This window comes from Pristis pectinata, chromosome 24, assembly GCF_009764475.1.
Source record: "Pristis pectinata isolate sPriPec2 chromosome 24, sPriPec2.1.pri, whole genome shotgun sequence".
NCBI lineage: Eukaryota > Metazoa > Chordata > Chondrichthyes > Rhinopristiformes > Pristidae > Pristis > Pristis pectinata.
Window position 1 is genome coordinate 16939702 of NC_067428.1, and position 20523 is coordinate 16960224.

Genomic DNA, 20523 nt, shown 5'->3' on the forward strand with positions numbered 1-20523 from the left:
AGATCCCGAGAGAGCAGGGAGGCAGTGTGCAGGCTGCACCCCTCCCCCATCCACACCATACACCCTATTAGTCAGCACAGGAAATTGTGACACTTTGAAATGAACAGCAAGTTAGAAGGGTTTAAGTTTTTTGCTTCCTCAGTCTGATTACACGTCCCCAAAACTACCCCGTCTCTCATTATCCTGCCATCAAACTCAACTGCAGATTTAATCCAACTCCCTGGAGATGTCCGCACTGAACCAACAGAACTAATGTCCATTAATCCTTTGAGCCTCAGCGAGGATCCCTGCCAAAGGAAACACAGACAGGAAGCTGGCTGGTGGCTCGGTTGGTCGGGGCTATGAGCTAGTGATTGCCACAGAACCATGTCTGATCCTTCAACTGGGTAACTAAGGCAGGAGCGATCAGCTCGCATCAAACTGGCTTGCACTCAGAGAGAAAAAAATCCAACCTTCCTTCTTATTCTCAATCCCCGTCTTCACCTCAAATGTACCAGTGGACATGCCCATGTGCATGCATGTCTGTGCGCATGCATGTGCATGGTTCCATGTGTCAGAACTCACTCTACGCAAGTGAGAACGGGAATGGGATGCCATTCACAGTTAAGTTCATACATGGCACTCAGTGCCAAGCCAACTCTGTGGATGGATACACTTGGGTGCTGTGCTTGTTGGCCCATGAAGTGCCTGTGGCTGAGAGGGGAGAGCGAGCGAGCAGCTTGTGGATCTGCTCAGGAGAAACATGGGGAAAGCAAAGCCCTGTTAGATTTTACACAGAATAGACATGCTTTATATCTGCTTTCAGAGGGGCAGGGCTGAAGGCAGGATAAACACTGACACCTCGTATCTGACTCAATTGATGCATCATACCAGAGGGTCAGGTCCTGTCCACCCTACACTCTCACTCAGAGATTCTCAGCTGTATCACTCAGCCCAGAACCGCCTACTTTCCAATTTCTGCAAAATGACATATTTGGAGTTATTTCTAACCCGTTTCCAAAGCTTCTTCCCCAGCAGATTCTATAAAAGGTTCCTTGCTGGCAGGGTACTGAGAGCCTGAGATCTGAATTCTCAGCTAACTCTGACATCAGCCATGCATCTGAAGGGGCGAGACCTCAGATTCAATTACAGAGCTTAAAAATAAATTTCAGCAACTGGGTGGGGGTGCAGTGCATCAGACAGTGCTCTTTCTCTACATCCAGATGGAGTTTGGGCCTGAGGAAAGAGTGAGACAGGCAGAATGAGGCAGACGTAAGGATAGGGAGAGACAGGCTGATGCAGAGACAAACAGGAAGAGAAAGGACTTGCATTTCCACAAGCCCTTTCATGTCCTTCACAGCCAATGAACTCTTTGAAGTTCTGTTACTGATGTAATGTAAGAACTGCAGCAACCAATGTGCAATTAGTCACTGTAGCTGGTATTGCAGTAGCTAATTTGCACAAAGCCAGATCTTACAAAGATGTAGGAACAGGGGACAAAGCTGGATAGGATACAGAGAGTCTGAGATCAAGCCTGTTCAGTCATTCAACAGGATCATGGCTAATCTGATCTTCCTCAAGTTCACTTTTACTAATTAGAAATTTATCTTCATCTTAAACAAACACAAGGAGCAATTCCCTGCGGTAAGGAGTTCAAACAAAAAATCCTTCCTCACGTCAGTCATAAAAGGGTGCCCCTCCCCCCACAACGAGTCCATGCTGTCTGGTTCTGGACTCACCCACGAGACAAAACCTTCTCAGCATTTACCCTACCTAACTCCCTAACAATCCTTTATATTTCAGTAAGATCGCCCTTCATCTTCTAAACTCCAATTAGTAGCATCACAACCTATTTAACCTTTCCTCTTAGAATAATTCTTTCATCCCGTGATCATCCTCGTGAAACTTCTCTGAAACACTTCCGACAAAATAATTTCTTTCCTTAAACAGAGGCACCAAAACGGTTCTCACTGATCTAGATGTGGTCTCACCAGTGCATTGTACAGTTGCAGTAAGACTTCCCTTTTATACTCCAGAGCAACATAAGAATGACCAGATAATCTCAGTGAGGTTGGTTGATTGATCTGATTATGAACAAATTTTGTCATTATCACTGCCTTTGTGGGATCTTGCTCTGTGTATATTGGTTGCAACATGTCAAATGCACTTCGAGAACACAAGTTATTGCAAGTATTTCCCTCTTTTCACTCTTACAAAGTCACGGTCTATCTTTAGGCCACAAGCAGTAATTGCAGACTGGGAAACAATCTCCCAGGCACAATGGAGAATCTTTGCTCGTAATTCATTTTAACGAGCTGGAAGGAGACGAGCCCTGGGGAGCACTGAAAGCAAGAGCAATCACAATAAAGGTGCAGACACCCCCCCCCCCAGTCCTGAGCATCTTGAAGCAAGGATCACCGCAGCCTGTGGGGAGGGGTGTGGTAGAAGAGAGTTAACATTTCCTCACTCACGTTGAATCTTAAGGATTCATAATTGGAATTAACAACCATATTTAAAAGGCAAAAATGTGCCACAGTCAACGTCAGTGCTTGGGAATGTTGAAGCCTGGGAATGTGCATAAAACAGCTTCCTGCTGAGCAATGCCCAGGGGAATAACCAAGGCGGAGAGGCACAAGAAGCAGACAGTGTGATCTAGACTGATGCCCCAAGGTCCTAAAGCCTGTTTACTGCAGTAGCGCAATAGAATGTACACTGAAGGAGCAAGTCTCAGGATCCACTCAATCTACACAGGCAGGTGGAAGAAAGAAGGGCGCAAGGGGAATGAGGGGAGAGCGCAAGGGGAACGAGAGGGGGGAGGCTAAGAGGAACGGGGGGGGCCCAAGGGGAACGAGGGGGAGGGCCAAGGGGAACGAGGGGAACAGGAGGGGGGCTTCCTTTGGTGTCCCAGTTTCCATCCATGTCCCAAAGTCATGCAGGTTGTTAAGCCAGTCCTATAGTGTAATGTTAAATGAGAAGTATGTGCAGCCACTCAGTATTGATGCACCTCTACTGTCCACTCATTTACTGTTTCAAGTTGGCCAATTTGAACAAGTTATCAGATTGAAAGGAGAAGGGCAAAGGGCCTTGTGAGTCTTACTCCAGGATCACACTCAGCCAACCTATCACTGGGCCTTTGGTGGAAACAAAACAGGAAGGAACTTTTTTTCTTCCTCTGAGCTGAGCAGGGAATGATGTGTGGTCGGTGAAAGCAGTCCCTCACGACAGCAAACCACCAACCACATCTTCTCTATTCTGTCTTTGTAAAGGAGGATCAGAGAGAACCAAAAGCTTCAAGAGGGAGCAAAACTGCAGCAACAGCATGTGGGCCTGGGAGGGGGAGTGGCCAAACCTCTGCACACTCCTGGATCCCCAGGAATTCAGGATTTATCCCCAGGACAATGCTGAAGAAACCAGGGCAGGAAATCGTCTTGTAATGAGTGGGCTTTGAAAAAAAAACTTTCCTTCTAGTCCTTCTGTTAACCAGCTGTAAGAACCACGGTTGCATCAATGACGACTAACAGTCAAAAGCCATTCAATGCGGTAATGCAGAATCCATTCACTCTCCAGCTGGCTGTGGGAAGACCAGATGTGATGTGGATGGACAGATTGGGTAGCCAATGGCAGAGCTGTGGGGGTGGGACCAATGAATGTACACGATCCTACAGGGAAACTCATCTCAAGTCAGCCACCGCTGTTTGTTGGGTTCCTTCAAACTCCCTCCCAATGGCTTTGGGGTGAGGGAAAAGGAATGGGTGGGAGGGGACTGGGTGGGATGGGGTTGGGGTCTGCTGGACAAAAGTGGATGGAGGCATGAGGGGAGGGAGGAGGGTGCTAAAGGGAGATCACTGGGTAAGTGGGGTAGCGGGAGGGGCAAAGGGGGCAGGGGGGAAGATGATGTATGGATAACCAAGGGGGAGGGGGAAAGAGAGAGAGGGGGCCGGGGAGGGCGAGTAGGGCAGAAGAATGGGGTGGAGAGTGAATGGGGGAGAAGAGAGGGCTGGCGGAGGATCGGTAGGGGAGCAAGAGGGCTGGGGGGGGTTAGGGGAGGGGTTAGTTACTACTTGCCAAACTGAAAATGACCCATTGATCCCGACTCTCCATTTTCTGTATGTCAGCCAATCTCTTATCCATGCCAATATATTACCCCAACCCTGCGCACTCTTGTCTTGTGCCTTTTTACGTGGCACCTCATTGAATGCCTCCAGGAAATCTAAATACTCTACACCTACTGGTTCTCCTTTATCCACCTGGTTTGTTACCTCCTCAGAAGAGTTCTCGTGCATGTGCCATACACAATTTCCCTTTAATAAAATCATGCAGACTCTGATTGATAAACATATGATTTTCTAAGTGTCCTGTCATTGCTTCTTTAATAATGGATTCTCCACATGGCAGGTCTTGGCCCACAGATTTCTGTTTTGTCTCCTTCCTTTCTTGAATAGTTGTGTTACATTTGCGGTCTTCCAACTGTCTCAAGACTTCTCCAGAATCCAGGGAATCTTGGCATATTACAACGAATGAATCCACTATCTCTGCACCCACATCCTTTAAGACCCAAGGATGCAAACCATCTGGTGAGAGACATCAGACTTTAGCTCCATTAGTTTTCCTTGTACCTTTTTTTTCTGGTGACACAGAGTGTTTTAATTTTGTCCCTCCCAATAACCCAATGAATATCTATTCTCGTGCCTGATGAGCCACAAACACTGCCTTCCCCTGCTCAGAATTGACTCATCTACATCAAAAGCTTGTTCGTGCTCAACCTTTGTTGCGATGCGCAGATCAGGAAGTGGAATCCAAGACACTCCTGAGCACAGTGGGTCTCACATAAAGCACATCCCTTACAGACACAAAAAGAGTCTCTCACAGCTCTTCCTCTGAATGATACACTTTCATTAACACTCAATAAATGAATGCTGCTCACTGCTTCCTACTCCTAAAGGGCTTCCTCCTGCCCTCAAAGGCCACCATCATTTCCAATGGTAGCTTTGTTGCTGCAGCAAGATCTAGAAGGAAATGATTTTGCAAAGGACTTCCTTATCCGATAAAATTCTTATTCACAGACACAGAACAGCAAGTCAATGACCCCAAGCCCAGGAACGATTTGATGTTGGGAGGGAATGTCATCACTCTCAAGGCAAGGACACCTTGGATTAGACAGGGGGTAAGGCTCCCTCTGTACAGTCTCATCAAACACTCTTGGGTGAGGGACAGCACAGGTTGGTTAAACGAATACAATCAGTGTAAAACTGCAATGTGTGGAATACCGGAAAAAGTTTTCCACCCACTTTTGCTGGTGGGAAAGTGGGAAAGAAGGGAAGAGACTTTAACCTTGCTTTCTGCTTACTATAATCTTGTGTGTGCACAGGAAAACTGTTGGGGGGGTGGGGGAGAAAGAAAAAGCTTAACATCATGGGGTGGGGGTGTTGGATTCCACAAGGATTTTAGCACAGGTAAACCTTCTCCCCATCCTGTCCTACATTGGTCAGAGCTGCCTGGGTGAGACAAGTTTATCTTTGAACCTTGAAAGGTCTCAGCAGCTTTCAGCCAATTTGGATGATGATTCCTTCCCCGCTGAAGAACTCAAGGTCTGTACACACAAATACAAAGCTGACAGCCAGGGTCCATGGCCTTCCCCTCATTTTCTCATCTGCTTTCACCTTCCCTTAACGTTATATTTTGTTATTATTCTTTCAAAAAAGGGTGGGTATGTCTTTGGACCCCCGTGGCCAATCCATCTTCTGTGGTAGCAAGGCCTCTCACACCCATACAAGGGAGGTGACTTGGTCTTTGGAAAAACAGCCTCCATCGTGTCTTCTCCTCCCCCCACCAGTTCTTCACACAACTGGTGCAGGAGGACTTTGATGAAACTTTGTTCCTGGGGACTGCCTAGAGCATCTTCTGGATCTTGTACCGGGCACAGAACCCCACTTGCAAGAAGGTGGGTCACATGTGGTGGAGGATCATTGGGCTGTGGTGGGGGGGGGGCGGGGGGAGGGGTGTCATTCCCTATGCCTCCAGACCTGGATCCACTGGATTTCTGGGGCTCGGAACGGTATGACCACCCTTTGGCCTGACGCCTGAGGAGGAGGGGGATTCTGGCTACTGCCTGTGGACCCACATTCCCTGGAGAAGCCCAAGGAAGACCACTCCATCATCGATCCCAGGGATGTGCCAGCTGGTGCGGCTGAAATGCTTGGCAAAAACTGTGGGTGGGTTCGCTGCCCTCAGCCATTGCCCGTAGGGTGATGGAACTCATTGTGGGGCATTCGCAAGAACTTAGTGTCCATCACCAGTGAAGTAGTGGACACCCTTGTGCTCCCTACCAAATCTCCCTTCATCTCCACTGGGAAACTCCAGGAATTCCTGAAAAAAAAAACAGGAATTGCTACAATAAAGTCCAGCTGGCCATTAACCAATGGCTGGTGCTGCTCCAGAGATCTGTTCCACCCTCAAAAAGATGGGGAAGGGGGGCATATCCTCACTTGAGCATCATCAGTTCACTGCGTTCTTCACTGGGCTGAGGGAACAGGAGGGCAACAAATGGCTCTGCTCCCTCTCCACAGCAAGTTGGAGGCGATGGGATAAAGTATTCTTGACACAAAGATAACCATAACCATTGTCAACATCAATGGCAGCAAGGAATATTTCTGTACATTTAACAATCTTCAGGGAAGGGGGATTTGAGGAAATGGTTCTTGGATTGGGAAGGTGGTCACCTTCCATGAGTCACCTTCGTTCTCATTCCAGGGTTATCCTGTTAGGCCCGACGTTTCTGCCAGAAATCTCGGGCATCAAGGCCATTTGCCCAATCTTAAGGTCTGAAGCAGGAAGCTCTCAAACTGATCACCTATACATTTTGCTGATAGGAGTCTCCCATCTCAGTGGCCTCCTTGCAGTTGGTGCTGTGCTCAGGTTGCCACCTGGTGTGGGAAAAGCTCATCCCACTACACACAGATGGGGTCTATGTACTGGCACTGTGGCACTTGGCTTCTGGAAGAGGAGCGATTCCAGAGTTCGTTCCATTACTTCAGGCCTGACTGAGAAGCAAGCAGAAGGTCTTCTCTCCTTAAGGTGGTAGTGGAATATGGGCAAGAGTCACCTCCTGCTCTTCTATAAGTAGTATGTAAAGGAGTCAATGAATAGGCATGAGTCCAAGAGCAATTGTTTTGAAGGGGAGGTCCTTGATTTGGAGTCTAATCTAGGTCAGACCATCAAGGACCCAGTCCCATGTCAGATGTACAGAGGGAAGGCAGTTATGCTGAGGGACTCACAGCTCATTGGGTGTATACACAAGGTTAGGGATCCTGATCCTACAAGATTCAGACTACATCTTTTCTTTCTACCCACAGGGGATCCTTGACAGAGGGTCCATATGCAGCTCCTGGAGTCCCAGATGGCTCCTCTATCATCGATCTGAAGGGAGTTAGTGGTTTGGGTCATTTCTTTTACAGGGCTGTGTTCTCTCTGGATCTAGCCAATGATTACATACACAGAATTTTGTGCGAGATAGTAGCCCTGGAAAGCACCAATCTATTGGATGTTCCACTGACATTGGCAGACCTGGAGAGACAAGTCCCCAGGTTGATTGAGGAGTTCCTCAGGGTTTTCTGGGATGGGACAAGCTTGGTGATGGGCAGATACCTCCCTCATTGAGTAGGTCAGTTGCCCTACTGCCTAAGAGGGGTGATCTTCACATTTTAAGAAACTGATACCCAATTCCCTTTAGCACAGATTACAAGAACTGTTCCTTGGCCACATCCATTTGCCTGGGCTAGTCATTCCAGGACAAAATTCATCTGGTCCAGGACCAGATCCATCCTTCCCTTATGGCTCTCAATCAGGAGAAAACATATTTGACAGGGTGAATCATGAATAACCTTTCAGGACTCTATGCACGTTTAGACTTGAGCTGTACTTGTGGCCAGGGTCTGACTTTTCTGCCATAGTGCCTGGTTGAACACAACAGGTTGCTGACGATGCCCCTTCACTCTGGGAGGGGAGTGCATCAGGGCTGCCCCATGTCCAGCCAAATATATTCCATCTGCATCAAACTCATCCTATGCCATCTTCAGAGGAGGTTGATGGGTTTGGCTCGTGGGCTGGACCCAGAGGTCGTTCTCTCAGCTTATGCTGATGATGAACTCCTCACGTTCACAGAGTCCATTAACCTACAGAGGGTGAGCAGGTCCCAGGAGGTCTGCTGTGTTTTCCACATGATTTAATTGGGAGAAGTGTCTCAGACTCTCAGTAGGTCAGTGATGGATAGACTCCTTACCAGAGGAGATGGGGCAATTTGCACGAAGCCCTGTGCACTTCCTCTGTGTGGATCTACCCGAGCCCCACTGAAGAGACCCTGACTGGCAAACTGGCAGGAGCTGAAGGTGGATGTCACTACTCAGTTAAGGCAGTAGGCAGGATTGCTCGGTACAATGGGACTTCCTGTTTGGGATGCTGCGGCACCCTTTCCACTTTCTTGCCTTGTCTGCCATCAGTGCATGCTATGGCGGACTGTTCTGTCACCTGATGGTGAGGTGGGTCCCCAGTGGAATCTTGTGCAACAGGTTTTTAACCTAGTTCACAGACTTCCAGACCCTCTGTCTTTTTCGTATTCCACACACATATATCTATCTATATCTGTATACAGATATCTATCTCTCTCTATCTCTATATATGGGGCTGCTTCTGAAGTTCTGGCTGCACTGCAGTTCCACCCCCACGTTCCTGATCTTTGGGCATGAATCGGTCAGGGAGAACCTCTTCATCACTGCCCCTGAGCCCAGCCAAGGTGGACATTCACAGATCCATGCAGCACACCGTCTGAGCCGACTGCCTGCTCCTCTTCTGAGGTTACTTTCATACCTGGGCATCCCTGGAGAGGGAGCACGTGGCCTCTACTGCTTTCTGGAGGACCTCTGTGACTGGTGGGTACCACAGAGGACGGGGTGCATCCTGAATGCCAAGAACAATGTTTTAAATTTTGCTTCTTTTGTTGATGTTTGAACAAAGTTATTGTAAAACAAAAAGCGATCAAAGTAGGGGCCTGCCACAAAAACCCCGGGTTTATTTAGAGTGTTATAATACTCCTTCCACCCTGTCCGATCAAACATCCCCGGGGTAGGGACAGCAAGCATTCAAACCAGAATAGCCTGTTTTCCCCTGTAACTTACTGGATCCCAATTTCAAAAACTGAAAATCCTGTTCTAACATTTTGCGTCTGAAGTTCAGTGCCTGTAGACAGTATTGACAGTCGGCAGCACCCCGACAACAACAGTGAAAGACCCAAACATCGCTCACTGAGAATTAGCTTCAAAGGAATAAATTAATAAAACTATTCCCTGTGGCAGAAGCATGAGGAACCAGGGTGCAGAGATCAAAGATAGTTGACAAAAGCAGAGCAGATTCGAGGAAGAAAATTATTAACAGTCCAATTTGTTATGATCTGTAAAGCACTGAGGGCTGAATGGCCTCTTCCTGTGCTGGCTCACACCAAGTACAATCAGCCTAGTTTGTGCTTGTTTTGCTTCTAGAGGTGATAGGTTAACTACCGATTGCTTTGAAGGATTTTAACACCAGGAGATGCCGAGTTCGAACCACGTCACAGGGGCGTGTCAATCTTACCTCCAGTACTGGTCCAGCGCCCAGGATGGTTCTCTCAACACCACTAGCGTAGCCCTTCTGACTGAGGGCAGTCAGGCAGTGGATGAGAAAGTTGGTGCTTTGCGTTTTGCCGGAGCCACTCTCCCCAGAGATCACGATACACTGGTTCACCTGCTTCTTCAGCATGGTGTGATAGGCAACGTCAGCTACGGCAAAGATATGAGGCTCCAGCTTGCCCAGTTGGTGGTTCTCGTACATCTTCACGTACTTGGGGTTATAAATAGGCAGAAACTTGAAGGGGTTGATGGCGATGAGGATGCTGCCGGCGTATGTGTAGATCTTGTGTTTCAGGAAGCGGGTCTTGAAGGTTTGGAGGATGGTCTCCTCGGTCAGGGTCGGCAGCTTGCACAGGTCATTGTACACATGGGGCTCTGGTGGCAGGAACCCACGCTCCACCAGACTGTGCTTCTCCCACTCTTTGGCCACGAGCTGCAGGTTGAGGTAGCGGATGGTGCCGTCGTGGTTCCTCTCCTGGAGGAGGAAATAGTAGCCTTCGCTCTGTGAGTGCTTTTCCTGTGCCCTCCGGGGCCACAGCAGCACCCGTTGGACTGGCAGGTCATTGGCATCGAGGATCCACTCCTCGCCCCCGGACTCCTTCACCTCTGCCAGCACGTAGCGCTTGGAGGTGTCGAGGTTCAGCTTGCCAGTCAGCTCACGGATCACCTCGTCTGCCGTCACATCCTTGGTCGCTGGCAGACAGCAGCACATCGAGTTCTCAGCGTACAGGCTCGGGCAGATCTGAAGGGTGTAGATCTTGCCCTCTTGATTGTCTGATCCGTGTGCAACCTTAATACTCATGGTGCCTCGACGGTCACAGGGTTGTCCCTCACCATTCCACACGACGCTTAGGGCACACCTCCATCAACCTGCAGCGAACAGGGGTTGGGAAGGAGGGAAGTGAGGGTGAGGGCGGACAATGGGGGCAAAGAGAGGGAGAGAAGGGAGGGAGGGAGAGGAGGAGAGCATGGGAAGAGAGGGGGGAGAGGGAGAGGAGGGAAAATGTTGGACGGGGGGGGGAGAAGAAGACATTGAAGAGGTTAGTACACATCATTTCAAGACATCTTGTGTTTGTGAGCAAAAGAATTCACATTTTTTTGCACCATCAAAAACCTTGGTCAACATTTTATTGGTATTAGTATTGGCTTATTATTGTCACTTGTACCGAGGTACAGTGAAAAACCTGTCTTGCATACCGATCGTACAGGTCAATTCAGTATGCAAGACAAGTTTTTCACTGTACCTCGGTACAAGTGACAATAATAAACCAATTCCAATAAAGTGTTGAGATAAACCAAGGTTTTTGATGGTGTAAAAAAATGTGAATTCTTTTGCTCATGAACACTTTACAGCAAAGACATGAAATCACTACTCGATGCAGAAGGTCTTAAGGTGCTGCAATGGCAAATACTGTAAATAATATTGCAAAAATAATCCTCCACCTGTTTTGGCCTGTGAGCAGTGGTAGTGAAAGAGGAGAATCATCTCTCTCTACCTCAAGGCCTGGCCCTGGATGGATTCCCTCAGTTGTGAACAGTGATTTCTCTGCGTGGTATGTTGGTCTGACACCCAACGTGTGGAGGAATTCCAGCACGTCATCAGGAAAATTCCTCTGCCAACAATCCTCAAGGTGGAATTGTGTCAGTGGTGGGGTGGGTCTAAGTGGTGTGATAGGACACTCACGGCACAGTGTGGAGTGGGCATGTCAGCTGTTGGCAGCGGTTACCCAGAGGAGGATGTGTGGGCACAGGAGAGAATTTGGAGTCCATCACCAGCTGCTGGACACCTCACATCCCAAAGGTCTTCAGAAGGAAGCCCTCACTGGGGAACTCTGGGGCTTCCTTTCGAAAACCTAGGGCTGCCACAATAAAGTCCAGCTAGCTGTTGACCAGTGGTTGGAGGTCCAGTGGGGTATGTCCATGTTATCCTCTGTAGGATGGGGAAGCTGGGTATCCTGTAGCAAGTGACACAGCTCCTGACAACCCAAGGATTTTCCACCATTTACAAGGCACAAGCCAGCAATGTGGTAGAACACTTGTGCCTGGAGAGCTCAGCACCAACAACCCTCCAGTAGCTCAACACCATTGAAGACAAAGCAGCCCACTTGATCGGTACCCCATCCATCACCCGAAACATTCATTCCCTCAGATAACCTTATTCTCCACCCCATCACAAACATTCCATAAGACCAAAAGATACAGGAATAAAGTAGACCATTCAGCCCATCGAATCTGCTCCGCCATTCAATCACAGCTGATTTTTTTTTCAATCCCCATTCTCCTGCCTTCTCCCTGTAACCTTTGATGCCTTCACCAATCAAGAACCTATCAATCTCTGCCTTGAATACACCCAATGACCTGGCCTCCACAACCCACTGTGGCAATGAATTCCACAGATTCACCACACACAGGCTAAGGAAATTCCTCATTTCAGTTTTAAAGGGACGTCCCTTTATACTGAGACTGTGCCCTCGGATCCTAGACTCTCCCACGAATTCCCTTTGCTCTCTCCACCCCCTCCTCCTCTTGCCAATTTAAAACATGCTTGATTTTTCACTTTTCCTGTCCTGATGGTCACTGACCAGAAACATTTACTGTTTTTTTCTCCACAGATACCTGTCTGACTAGCTGGGTACTTCGAGTATTTTGTTTTTGTTCCTCAGGGAAAGCCTGGTAATCAGCGAGATGCCCTTCTTGCGGCACAGGGCAGTCATTATCCTGCTGCCAAAAAGGGGAAGATTTCTCCCTTTTATAAAAATTGGCACCAAGTCTCCCTCGGCACCAATTACAAAAAGTCTGCCCAGGCCATAGTCACCTGCCTGGGAACTGTGTTGGCTCACTCTAACCAGCCCTATACAGTACATGGCCCCATACAGTTCATTTAATACAATATCTGCCTTGTCCTGGGTTTGATCTGTTATTCCCAGAGGGCAGATTTGTTAGTCATCTTTCTATCCCTTGACCAGGAGAAGCCATTTAATAGGGTGAATTGTGAATACCTCTCTGGGACACTGCACACACTTGGACTCGAGCCACATCATGTGGCCCAGGTCCAACCTCTGTACATTGCCTCAGAATGTCTGTTAAAGTTACTGCATCCTTAATGCATCCCTTTGCTTTGAGGGAGCATACATCATGGATCCCCCACGTCCAGCCATTTACATTCCATCTGCATCGCGCCATTCCATTGTCCTCTTTGGAGGAGATTGACAGGTTTGGCTCCATGCGGGCTGAACTCAGAGGTTACCCCTCTCGGTTTGTGCCAGTGATGTGATGCTCAAGGTCACAGATTGTGTTGACTTGCAGGTGATGCACAGTATTTTTTTTTTTACAAGGATCATTTGGGAGATCCGATTGTCCTGAACTGCTGGTAGTTCAGTGACACATGGGACTCCCTGTCAGAGCTGGTGAGAACTTCAGATGGAGACCACAGATTTCCTGTCTGGGAGTTTACCCAAACCCAGCCCGCAGGAGTTGATGCCAAAAGTCACCCATTGGCCAGGGTGCTGAGCAAGACTGTTCCAAGTACTTTCCCACAGGGGCTGAGCACTGGTCATAAAGCCAGGCGATGATGCAAATATTAGTTGATCACTTTGGTTTTGATCCAGAAGAAGCTCGTTGACTTCTTTTGTGCCAAGAGGAAACTCTGGGTCTCTACCAAAGCTCCGAATATCTCAATCGACGAGATAATCAGTTGCTGGAGTGTATCATAAGCCAGGTTGCAATAGACCTTTTGTCCCCAAGATAGACACCTGCACGTACAGCTTCCTCCCATATGGTGTTGTCTGGTGAAGGATTTCTTCCAGATGACATATAGCTCCCATTAACTAACAATAGTCCCACCCCTCAGAAAGAGATGCCTATCTTTTACAGGGATGTTTTCTGAATTTGGGACATGTTTGCTTTTAGTCAGAGTGCCATGATGCTGCAGGGGAAAGGACTCTGAATGTCAGCATTCGGAGGAAGTTCAGATGATGGAGAAGCAAGCCGTACGACAACAAGGATCTTAACCGAAGCCTCTGGAGACATCGTCACTCTGAGGGTCAAAAGGGGCTCAACAGGAGATCCTGCTCAAGCTGATGCCCACTGGCAGCTGCTGCTCATCAGACCCAGGCTCTGAAACCCTCTACACAGCCAGTCACACACAACTCAGGGCATCTCTTGGAAATCCCCTCCCTACCTTTTCCATACTGCTCAAGGTACTTTCCTGTACAGGCTATTCCTGCACATTCTCAACTTCCACACCCTTGTTTGCTGTGTGCATGTTCCGTGACAGTCTGTTCTGCTTTCTGGTGAAGAGGGGTGCCCCCAGTGGAGCCTATCTCTACAGCAGTTACCCCCTTTGGTTTGGGGACCTGGATGGAGAGTGTTGCACAGAGATGTTCTATTCGACAAGTTCCTGGACTCCCAGGTCGTCAGTAATTTCTGCAGCCGAGACGTTTCTGCTTACTATGTACTTATATGAAATGTGAGAGATTGCACCAACTGTGTGGATTTGTGTGACTACTCACTGGAAGGCATCCCACATGCAAAGGACATTTAAATTTAACTTTTGTTACTCTTAAGAAAGTTACTTTAGAACAAAAGCTAAAGGAAAGCATAAATAATTGGGGCCAGGAGATAAAGGGGAAAAAATGAGTTGGATACAGAGGAAATCTCCTTCTAACCTGTTCATTCAAACCCTTCCACGCAGGAACTCTCTGATTTTCCAGTCAGGGCTGCCTCTATCAACCACTACAGCCTCCCCAGCTTGTGACTCACATTCGAACTGACGTTCTGCTCCTTGCTGTCCGTTCTTCCCACCAAGGTGTCCCAAGTGTCAACACATAGGCACACATCCTTCCACCCCAACTTGTTTATTGTCTATATTCCACTAATTGGTATCTGGAGATGGAGATAAGGGATCAGTCCCATTTAGTTCAGTACGCAACCACACCTCACTGTCATCTACAATCAGATAATGGAAGTTGTTGCAGTAAATACCCCAAGCTGCAATGTTACCCTCCCATCACACAAAGCACTGACATCTCAGTCTTACTTCACAGACCACGTGACAGTGAAACTTCAATGATTCAGCTAACTTATTTTTTCTCTTTTATCATTATTGCACTATACCTGTAGATAGAGCTCACAGAGACAGAGCTCCCACCTCTGTTGTCATCCACATGCCCACAATCAGTGGGCATCAGGAAGAGACTTGAATGAGCTTGATTGTACTTCTCCTAACAACTGCCCAGGATAGAATAGCCTGCTCACAACTATAGTAGCAGGGGTGAAATTCAAGTAGATCTGCTGTGATGTTTCAGGCAATACCTGTGCGGCTTACACACACTCCAAGCATCAGGAGAAGGCAACTCACCAGTACAAACTTCAACTAAATAGGAAACTACCTACAGGTCCTTCCCGGTTTACAAACACCCGACTTATGGACACCCCGTACATATGAATGAGCATTTGGGAGACCGGCGGGATGGATGGAGATGGATTCGCCGGCTTCCATGGAGCTGCAGGCATCTTCTGCTGGGTGGGAATGAGGCACTTCCATGCGCCTTCTCTCCCTATCCCCCTGCAAGCCACAACAATTGGGGGCTGGGTCGAGCTGAGAACGCTGAGCAGACTCACTCACTCAGTCAGTGAGGCCAGCTGGTGGCCACTCTTCCCACGCCTGCTCACTCTCCCGTCACAGCTGTTTCTGTGAACCTCTCCCACACAGATTTTGTTCATTTCTGACATACAAACAGTTTGGGTCAATTCTCAGCAACAGAACCCTGTTGTAGCCTGGGGACTGCCTGTATATGAAAAAGCTTGCTATTGTGCACTCACCTGGTAGTAACAACTGCTCACTTTTATTAATTTATATCTTTTTATGTCAGCATTTTCCTGCTCTAAACTACTCTGCCCACGTGGGATCTGCCTGTGTAAGATCACTCCACATTGTGTCCACCAGTTTCTCACATACTGCTATGCTTTCTGAAACTCTTTCCATGTGCTATTTATTTCCAATGTAAATGAAATTTCTAATGTCCCAAGATATATTCTCAATAGATTGTGTTAGACTCAATAACACAATTAAATTGACCCACTGAACTTGATTTGCAGGTCTCTTAATACTGTCACTCGAGTTCTCACTACAAGCCTCCCTCATTAACCTAGGATCTGACCAGCATACATCTGCCCAGAACTGGGACCCTGAGTAATAACTGTTGATTTCAGAGTGTGTGAGTGTGCCTAATTTAAGAATCCGTATTGTTAGCCTAACTATACAAATGGACTACATTTCTTCGGCTTCTTGCAATATCTGTTCCAATTTCTGATTTTCTGACAAACTAAAACAAAGTTGGATTTTGAAAGTTTTAATTTTTTTTACATTTTGCCAGAAATATTTTGATAAGGCTGGGGGTATGGGAGGGGAGGGGGTGGAACAAAGGAGTGGAAAGTAAAGAAATAGTCAAAAAACATCACATTCAAGTTTTGCAGAGGATGTTTTATGTACCACAACATTGCTGCCAAATACTACACCCCAACCCACTCCCCAATGCAGAGAGTCCACAGTCCTACCCTTGAGGCTAAAGGGCATGCCCTGAAAATTAGCCCCAGGCCTTTCGGAAGAATAGTTCAGAGACACATCTGTACTCAGGACAGTGGCAGAACTTCCAACTCTCTATCATGAACAGAAATTGACTCGGAGTCTTTTTGCTAATTTTAAACCTGAAGTTGATAGATCTTTTTGCAACCAAAAGTACTTGGGAATTTGATGCTCAGGGGTAAATGGAGTTGGGTCACAGATCAGTCAGAATGGCTTCCTACCAATCTCTTCACTGCTGACAAGTGGGAGCTCAACAGTGAGATTAACTCACTTTCACACATAGGAACAGATATATGAATTAGACAGAGTAGGCTACTTGGCCTGCTCCACCACAAATTTCACAGTTGATGTGATTGTAATCTCAATTCCACAATCCCATATACTCCTGGCAAACTTTCTCCCTCTTACTTATCAAGAATCCATCCACCTCTGGCTTAAAAAATATTGAATGACTCTGCTTCCAACGCCCTTTGAGGAAGAGCACCCCAAAAACTCATGACCATCCGGGAGAAACAATTTACCCTCATCTCTGCCTTAAATGAATGACCCCTTATTGATAAGCACCGAGTTCCGACTTCTAGATTCTCCCACAGAAGAAATATCCTCTTCACACTGTCACGCCACCTTGGGATTTTACACGTTTCAATCAAAGTCACCGCTCACTCTTCTGATCTTCAAGACCAATTTGAAAAACCATTCCTCATAAGGCAACCCATACATTCCAGTCCAGTAAATCTGCTCTGAATTGCTATCAAGGTTTTGACGTTCTTCCTAAAATGAGACCAATACAACACTCCAGAGCTGGTCTCAACAAATCCTATATAACTGAAGCACAACCTCCCTTCCCATAGCAACAAATGATAACATTATTACCTTCCCTAATTACTTGCTGTACCCACACATTCTTGCAGATCACACACCAGGACATCCAGATCCCTTTGCATCTCAGAGCTGCAGCTCCCCCCAACCACAAATCAGGAAGTTCAGCTTCACTTCAACAGCTTCCCCAGTTCCTATTTCCACCACCCCCATCAACAATGACCACAAATTGAAGACACTGTACTAGATAGAAAAGGTTTAGAGGGATATGGGCCAAACACAGGCAGATGGGACTAGCTCACATAGACATCTTGGTCGGCATGAACGAGTTGGGCCAAAGGGCCTGTTTCCATGCTATATGACTCTATGACTCATGCTGCCTGACCATAGAAAACAATAAACTGAGGGGTTCCCCTTGCTCCTTCACCCCATCCCCCTATCCCCAATGAGTACAACGATCCCAGCACTGTCTCGGTGCAAGTAAATCCTCACTTCACTGTGACCAACCTCCAAGTGTTGCCACTGGAAAGGCCCTCCCTAAAAGGTTAAACCCTACATCAGTCAGTTCCATCCAATGCTCACCCCAGCTCTTGCCACCCTCTCTTCACCACATCCATATTTATAATGGATACAGCCCATTATAGCCTCCACTGAGTGGAAGGTATAATTATGGCGTGATAAGTTAACGTAACAGGCTCCCAAAATAATTGTGTTCATGTGAAATTAATGGTAATCTATAAATGACAGGATACACAATTATCTACAAATGACAGGATGCACAATTTTAAAAATGGAAACTGGGCCAATGCATGCACTCTGGTCAATTATTCCCAGGCTTATTGCCTCTTCAAACCAAAGGGATATTTGGTTTAGATGCCCCATGTACACCGTCAAGTGAGGTTGACTACTGGTTCCCATTTTCACAACTCATCTCCATTGTACACAACAGGTTATGCTCACAAAATTGATTCCACTGGGTGCTTTAATTCGCATCACCAAGCTGACTAACCCCGCCTCTCACTCAGATACTGCTTTGTTCTACAGAAGAATACAAATGAACATAGATTCTCAGCCAGAGAGGATGTGCTTCAACACATATTCAGTATAGAGCTCTTTTTCAATTCAAAAACCACCAAGACATGTTCCTGCATTAGCCACACTTCCTGTCACATGACAACAACTGACCTGATTTTACCTCACTGGATCTTCAGACCGCCCAATGCATCAGTGAGACAGTTTCTAGACTTCAATCAGCTGATCTCGCTCAGATAGACCAGCAATGGGAGGTGCCCGAACCAGTCTTATTGTCAACTATGACGCAATGGGTAATATCATGCCTCAGAGTCAGGAGGTTGTGGGTTCAAGCACCATTCCAGAAATTTAAGCAGAAAATCCACCACTGAGTACTTCAGCAGTGATGAAATGTTGGTCAGGACAATGCAAGAACATGTTTTACATTGCTTTTTCTACAACTACCTCCTTGTGATCTTCATATCAGCACAATTTCTGAAATACTGAAGTCCCGCTGATGATGCTCCCTCAGCTACTGCCGCTCCATCCATTCCCTCAGGACTGGAACTAAAATGCCGGCTTGGGTGTTTGGAAGGAAACCCAAGCCCACGGCATTCTGACCAGGAGAGAAGAATGCCGTTGGCCGGAAAATGCAGACACTGCCCACTGCCCCAGCAGAGAAGATGCTGCCTTCCTTTCACAACTGCACTGAGCTCCCATTTATAAATAGACTGCAAGAAATTCTTTAAATAGTGTTTGGTAGCTGGGCATGTGTAGCTCTCTGTTGAGAGTCTCAAGACAACGCAATTCCTGCCAGTGTAGCCTAATCACCCGCCTCTGCTCCATTCATAACCACTGCAGGGTCATTTGACACCAATCAGCTGAAATGAAAGAGTCTGATTGTCATACAACCCTGGACCTCAACAGAGACAAAGAAACGGGAGTAATTGGAGGAACTAGCACAACCTCCAGCGTTTTAAATAACACCAGGTTACTTTCAGAACAAAGCAGTCAACACTTATCTAGACATCTGATTCCCCAATCTGCAGAATGCCACATAATTCATGTCCAGGTCTCATAAACCTGAGAGCCACAGGAGGGGTTGGATGGACTAAAACTGCCTGCGGCTGTGATTGAGGCCATATTAGCATCCAGGAGGACACCTGGACTAACCAGGCAGGTCTGGACACTGCACCAAGTGACCTCCTGTGGAAAAGACATGGGGCAATAAATAGCTTTCAAAAGCATAGGTTATTTCCCTGAACATATTTTAATTGTATGAATCTCGGGCACAGTCTGATCACTCTCCAAGTAACCAAAAATGAGGCAACATTAGATAGGCCAATTTTTGGCAATGGGATTCCCACAAAATGTGTGAGAAAATTTTTATGATCTAAACATATTTCCTCATTCTCCAAAACCCCCTGCAGAGTAATTGAAAGGGGCTTTACAGAAAACCAAATTCAGGATACACTCACACTAGAAATCTCCTCATGCTGGTTCAGAGACCAATCTGGATTGTCCACTGATTTTATCGTCAGGTTTTTACACTGGAATATGACATTACTATAAAAATGCAGCTTCCAGGCTTAGTTAAACTGTAAATTACAAGGGTAAATACTAGTGGTTACAGGTCTGGCACTGTATAGCATGGGTAAAATACTGTTGGGTACAGGTTGGTCATCATATAAACACTGGAGTACAATGCAAATGGTACAGGCTTGTCACTGTATAACACGAGGGAACAGTATTGGCGAGTACGTGTCTGTCATATTATAACACTGATAACACTGTTACTGATGGGTACAAGTCTATCTCTGTTTACTACTGGGTACTGTAGAGGGTGTGAAGGTCTGTCAATGAACAATGGGGTACAGGTCTTGCCCTGTATAACAATGGTGTACAGTATGGGGGGGGGGGAGGGTGCACGTCTGCAGCTGTAAAACACTGGGGAATGTTATTGGTGGGTTTCATTCAGTCACTCCTGCTGACCAATCCCCACATGTTGCTGCGAGTGGCAGGCAGCATTGCACCCAGTCTTAGTCCTGTCAAGTACCACAAGTTAGTGGGTAAGAACAGCGTCAATCCATTGAGGAGAAACGGAAGTGTGGCACTGCATGGCAAGAATAGAGCAACAAAACCAGACACCCTTCTCTCAGCAGTGAATCTACGGACTTTGGAACCTAGTTCCAATCCAAATCCAATCATTCCTTTGGGAGAGCTCACTCATTAACTTCAGGAAGTAGATTTTCCCTGTAAACATTACTCAACCATTTCCCCCATCCCAAACAAATGGCTCCCAGTTCCCTCGGGGAATGCTTCCAAACACATTCAAGTCCCAGCAAGCTGACAGAAGCTTCAGAACCAGGCCAACAACTAAAATACACGAGAAGCTGAATCTCATGGCTCAGATCCAGCAGCACACTTCTCTCTAACCGCAGCCAACAGCTAACATACACAGCTCCAAACATC

General features: G+C 47.0%; 1 protein-coding gene across 7 annotated transcripts in view; it reads right to left on the bottom strand.

The window, feature by feature from the left end:
• LOC127582429 (unconventional myosin-IXb) overlaps window positions 1-20523 on the bottom strand; it is a 78491-nt gene that overhangs the window by 48096 nt on the left and 9872 nt on the right. For all 7 annotated transcript variants that reach the window (XM_052037672.1, XM_052037674.1, XM_052037670.1 and 4 more), the window contains exon 2: window positions 9601-10505. In XM_052037672.1, the coding sequence (XP_051893632.1) occupies window positions 9601-10437 (837 nt within the window). In that variant the 5' untranslated portion in view covers window positions 10438-10505. The remainder of the gene's footprint in view (window positions 1-9600; window positions 10506-20523) is intronic.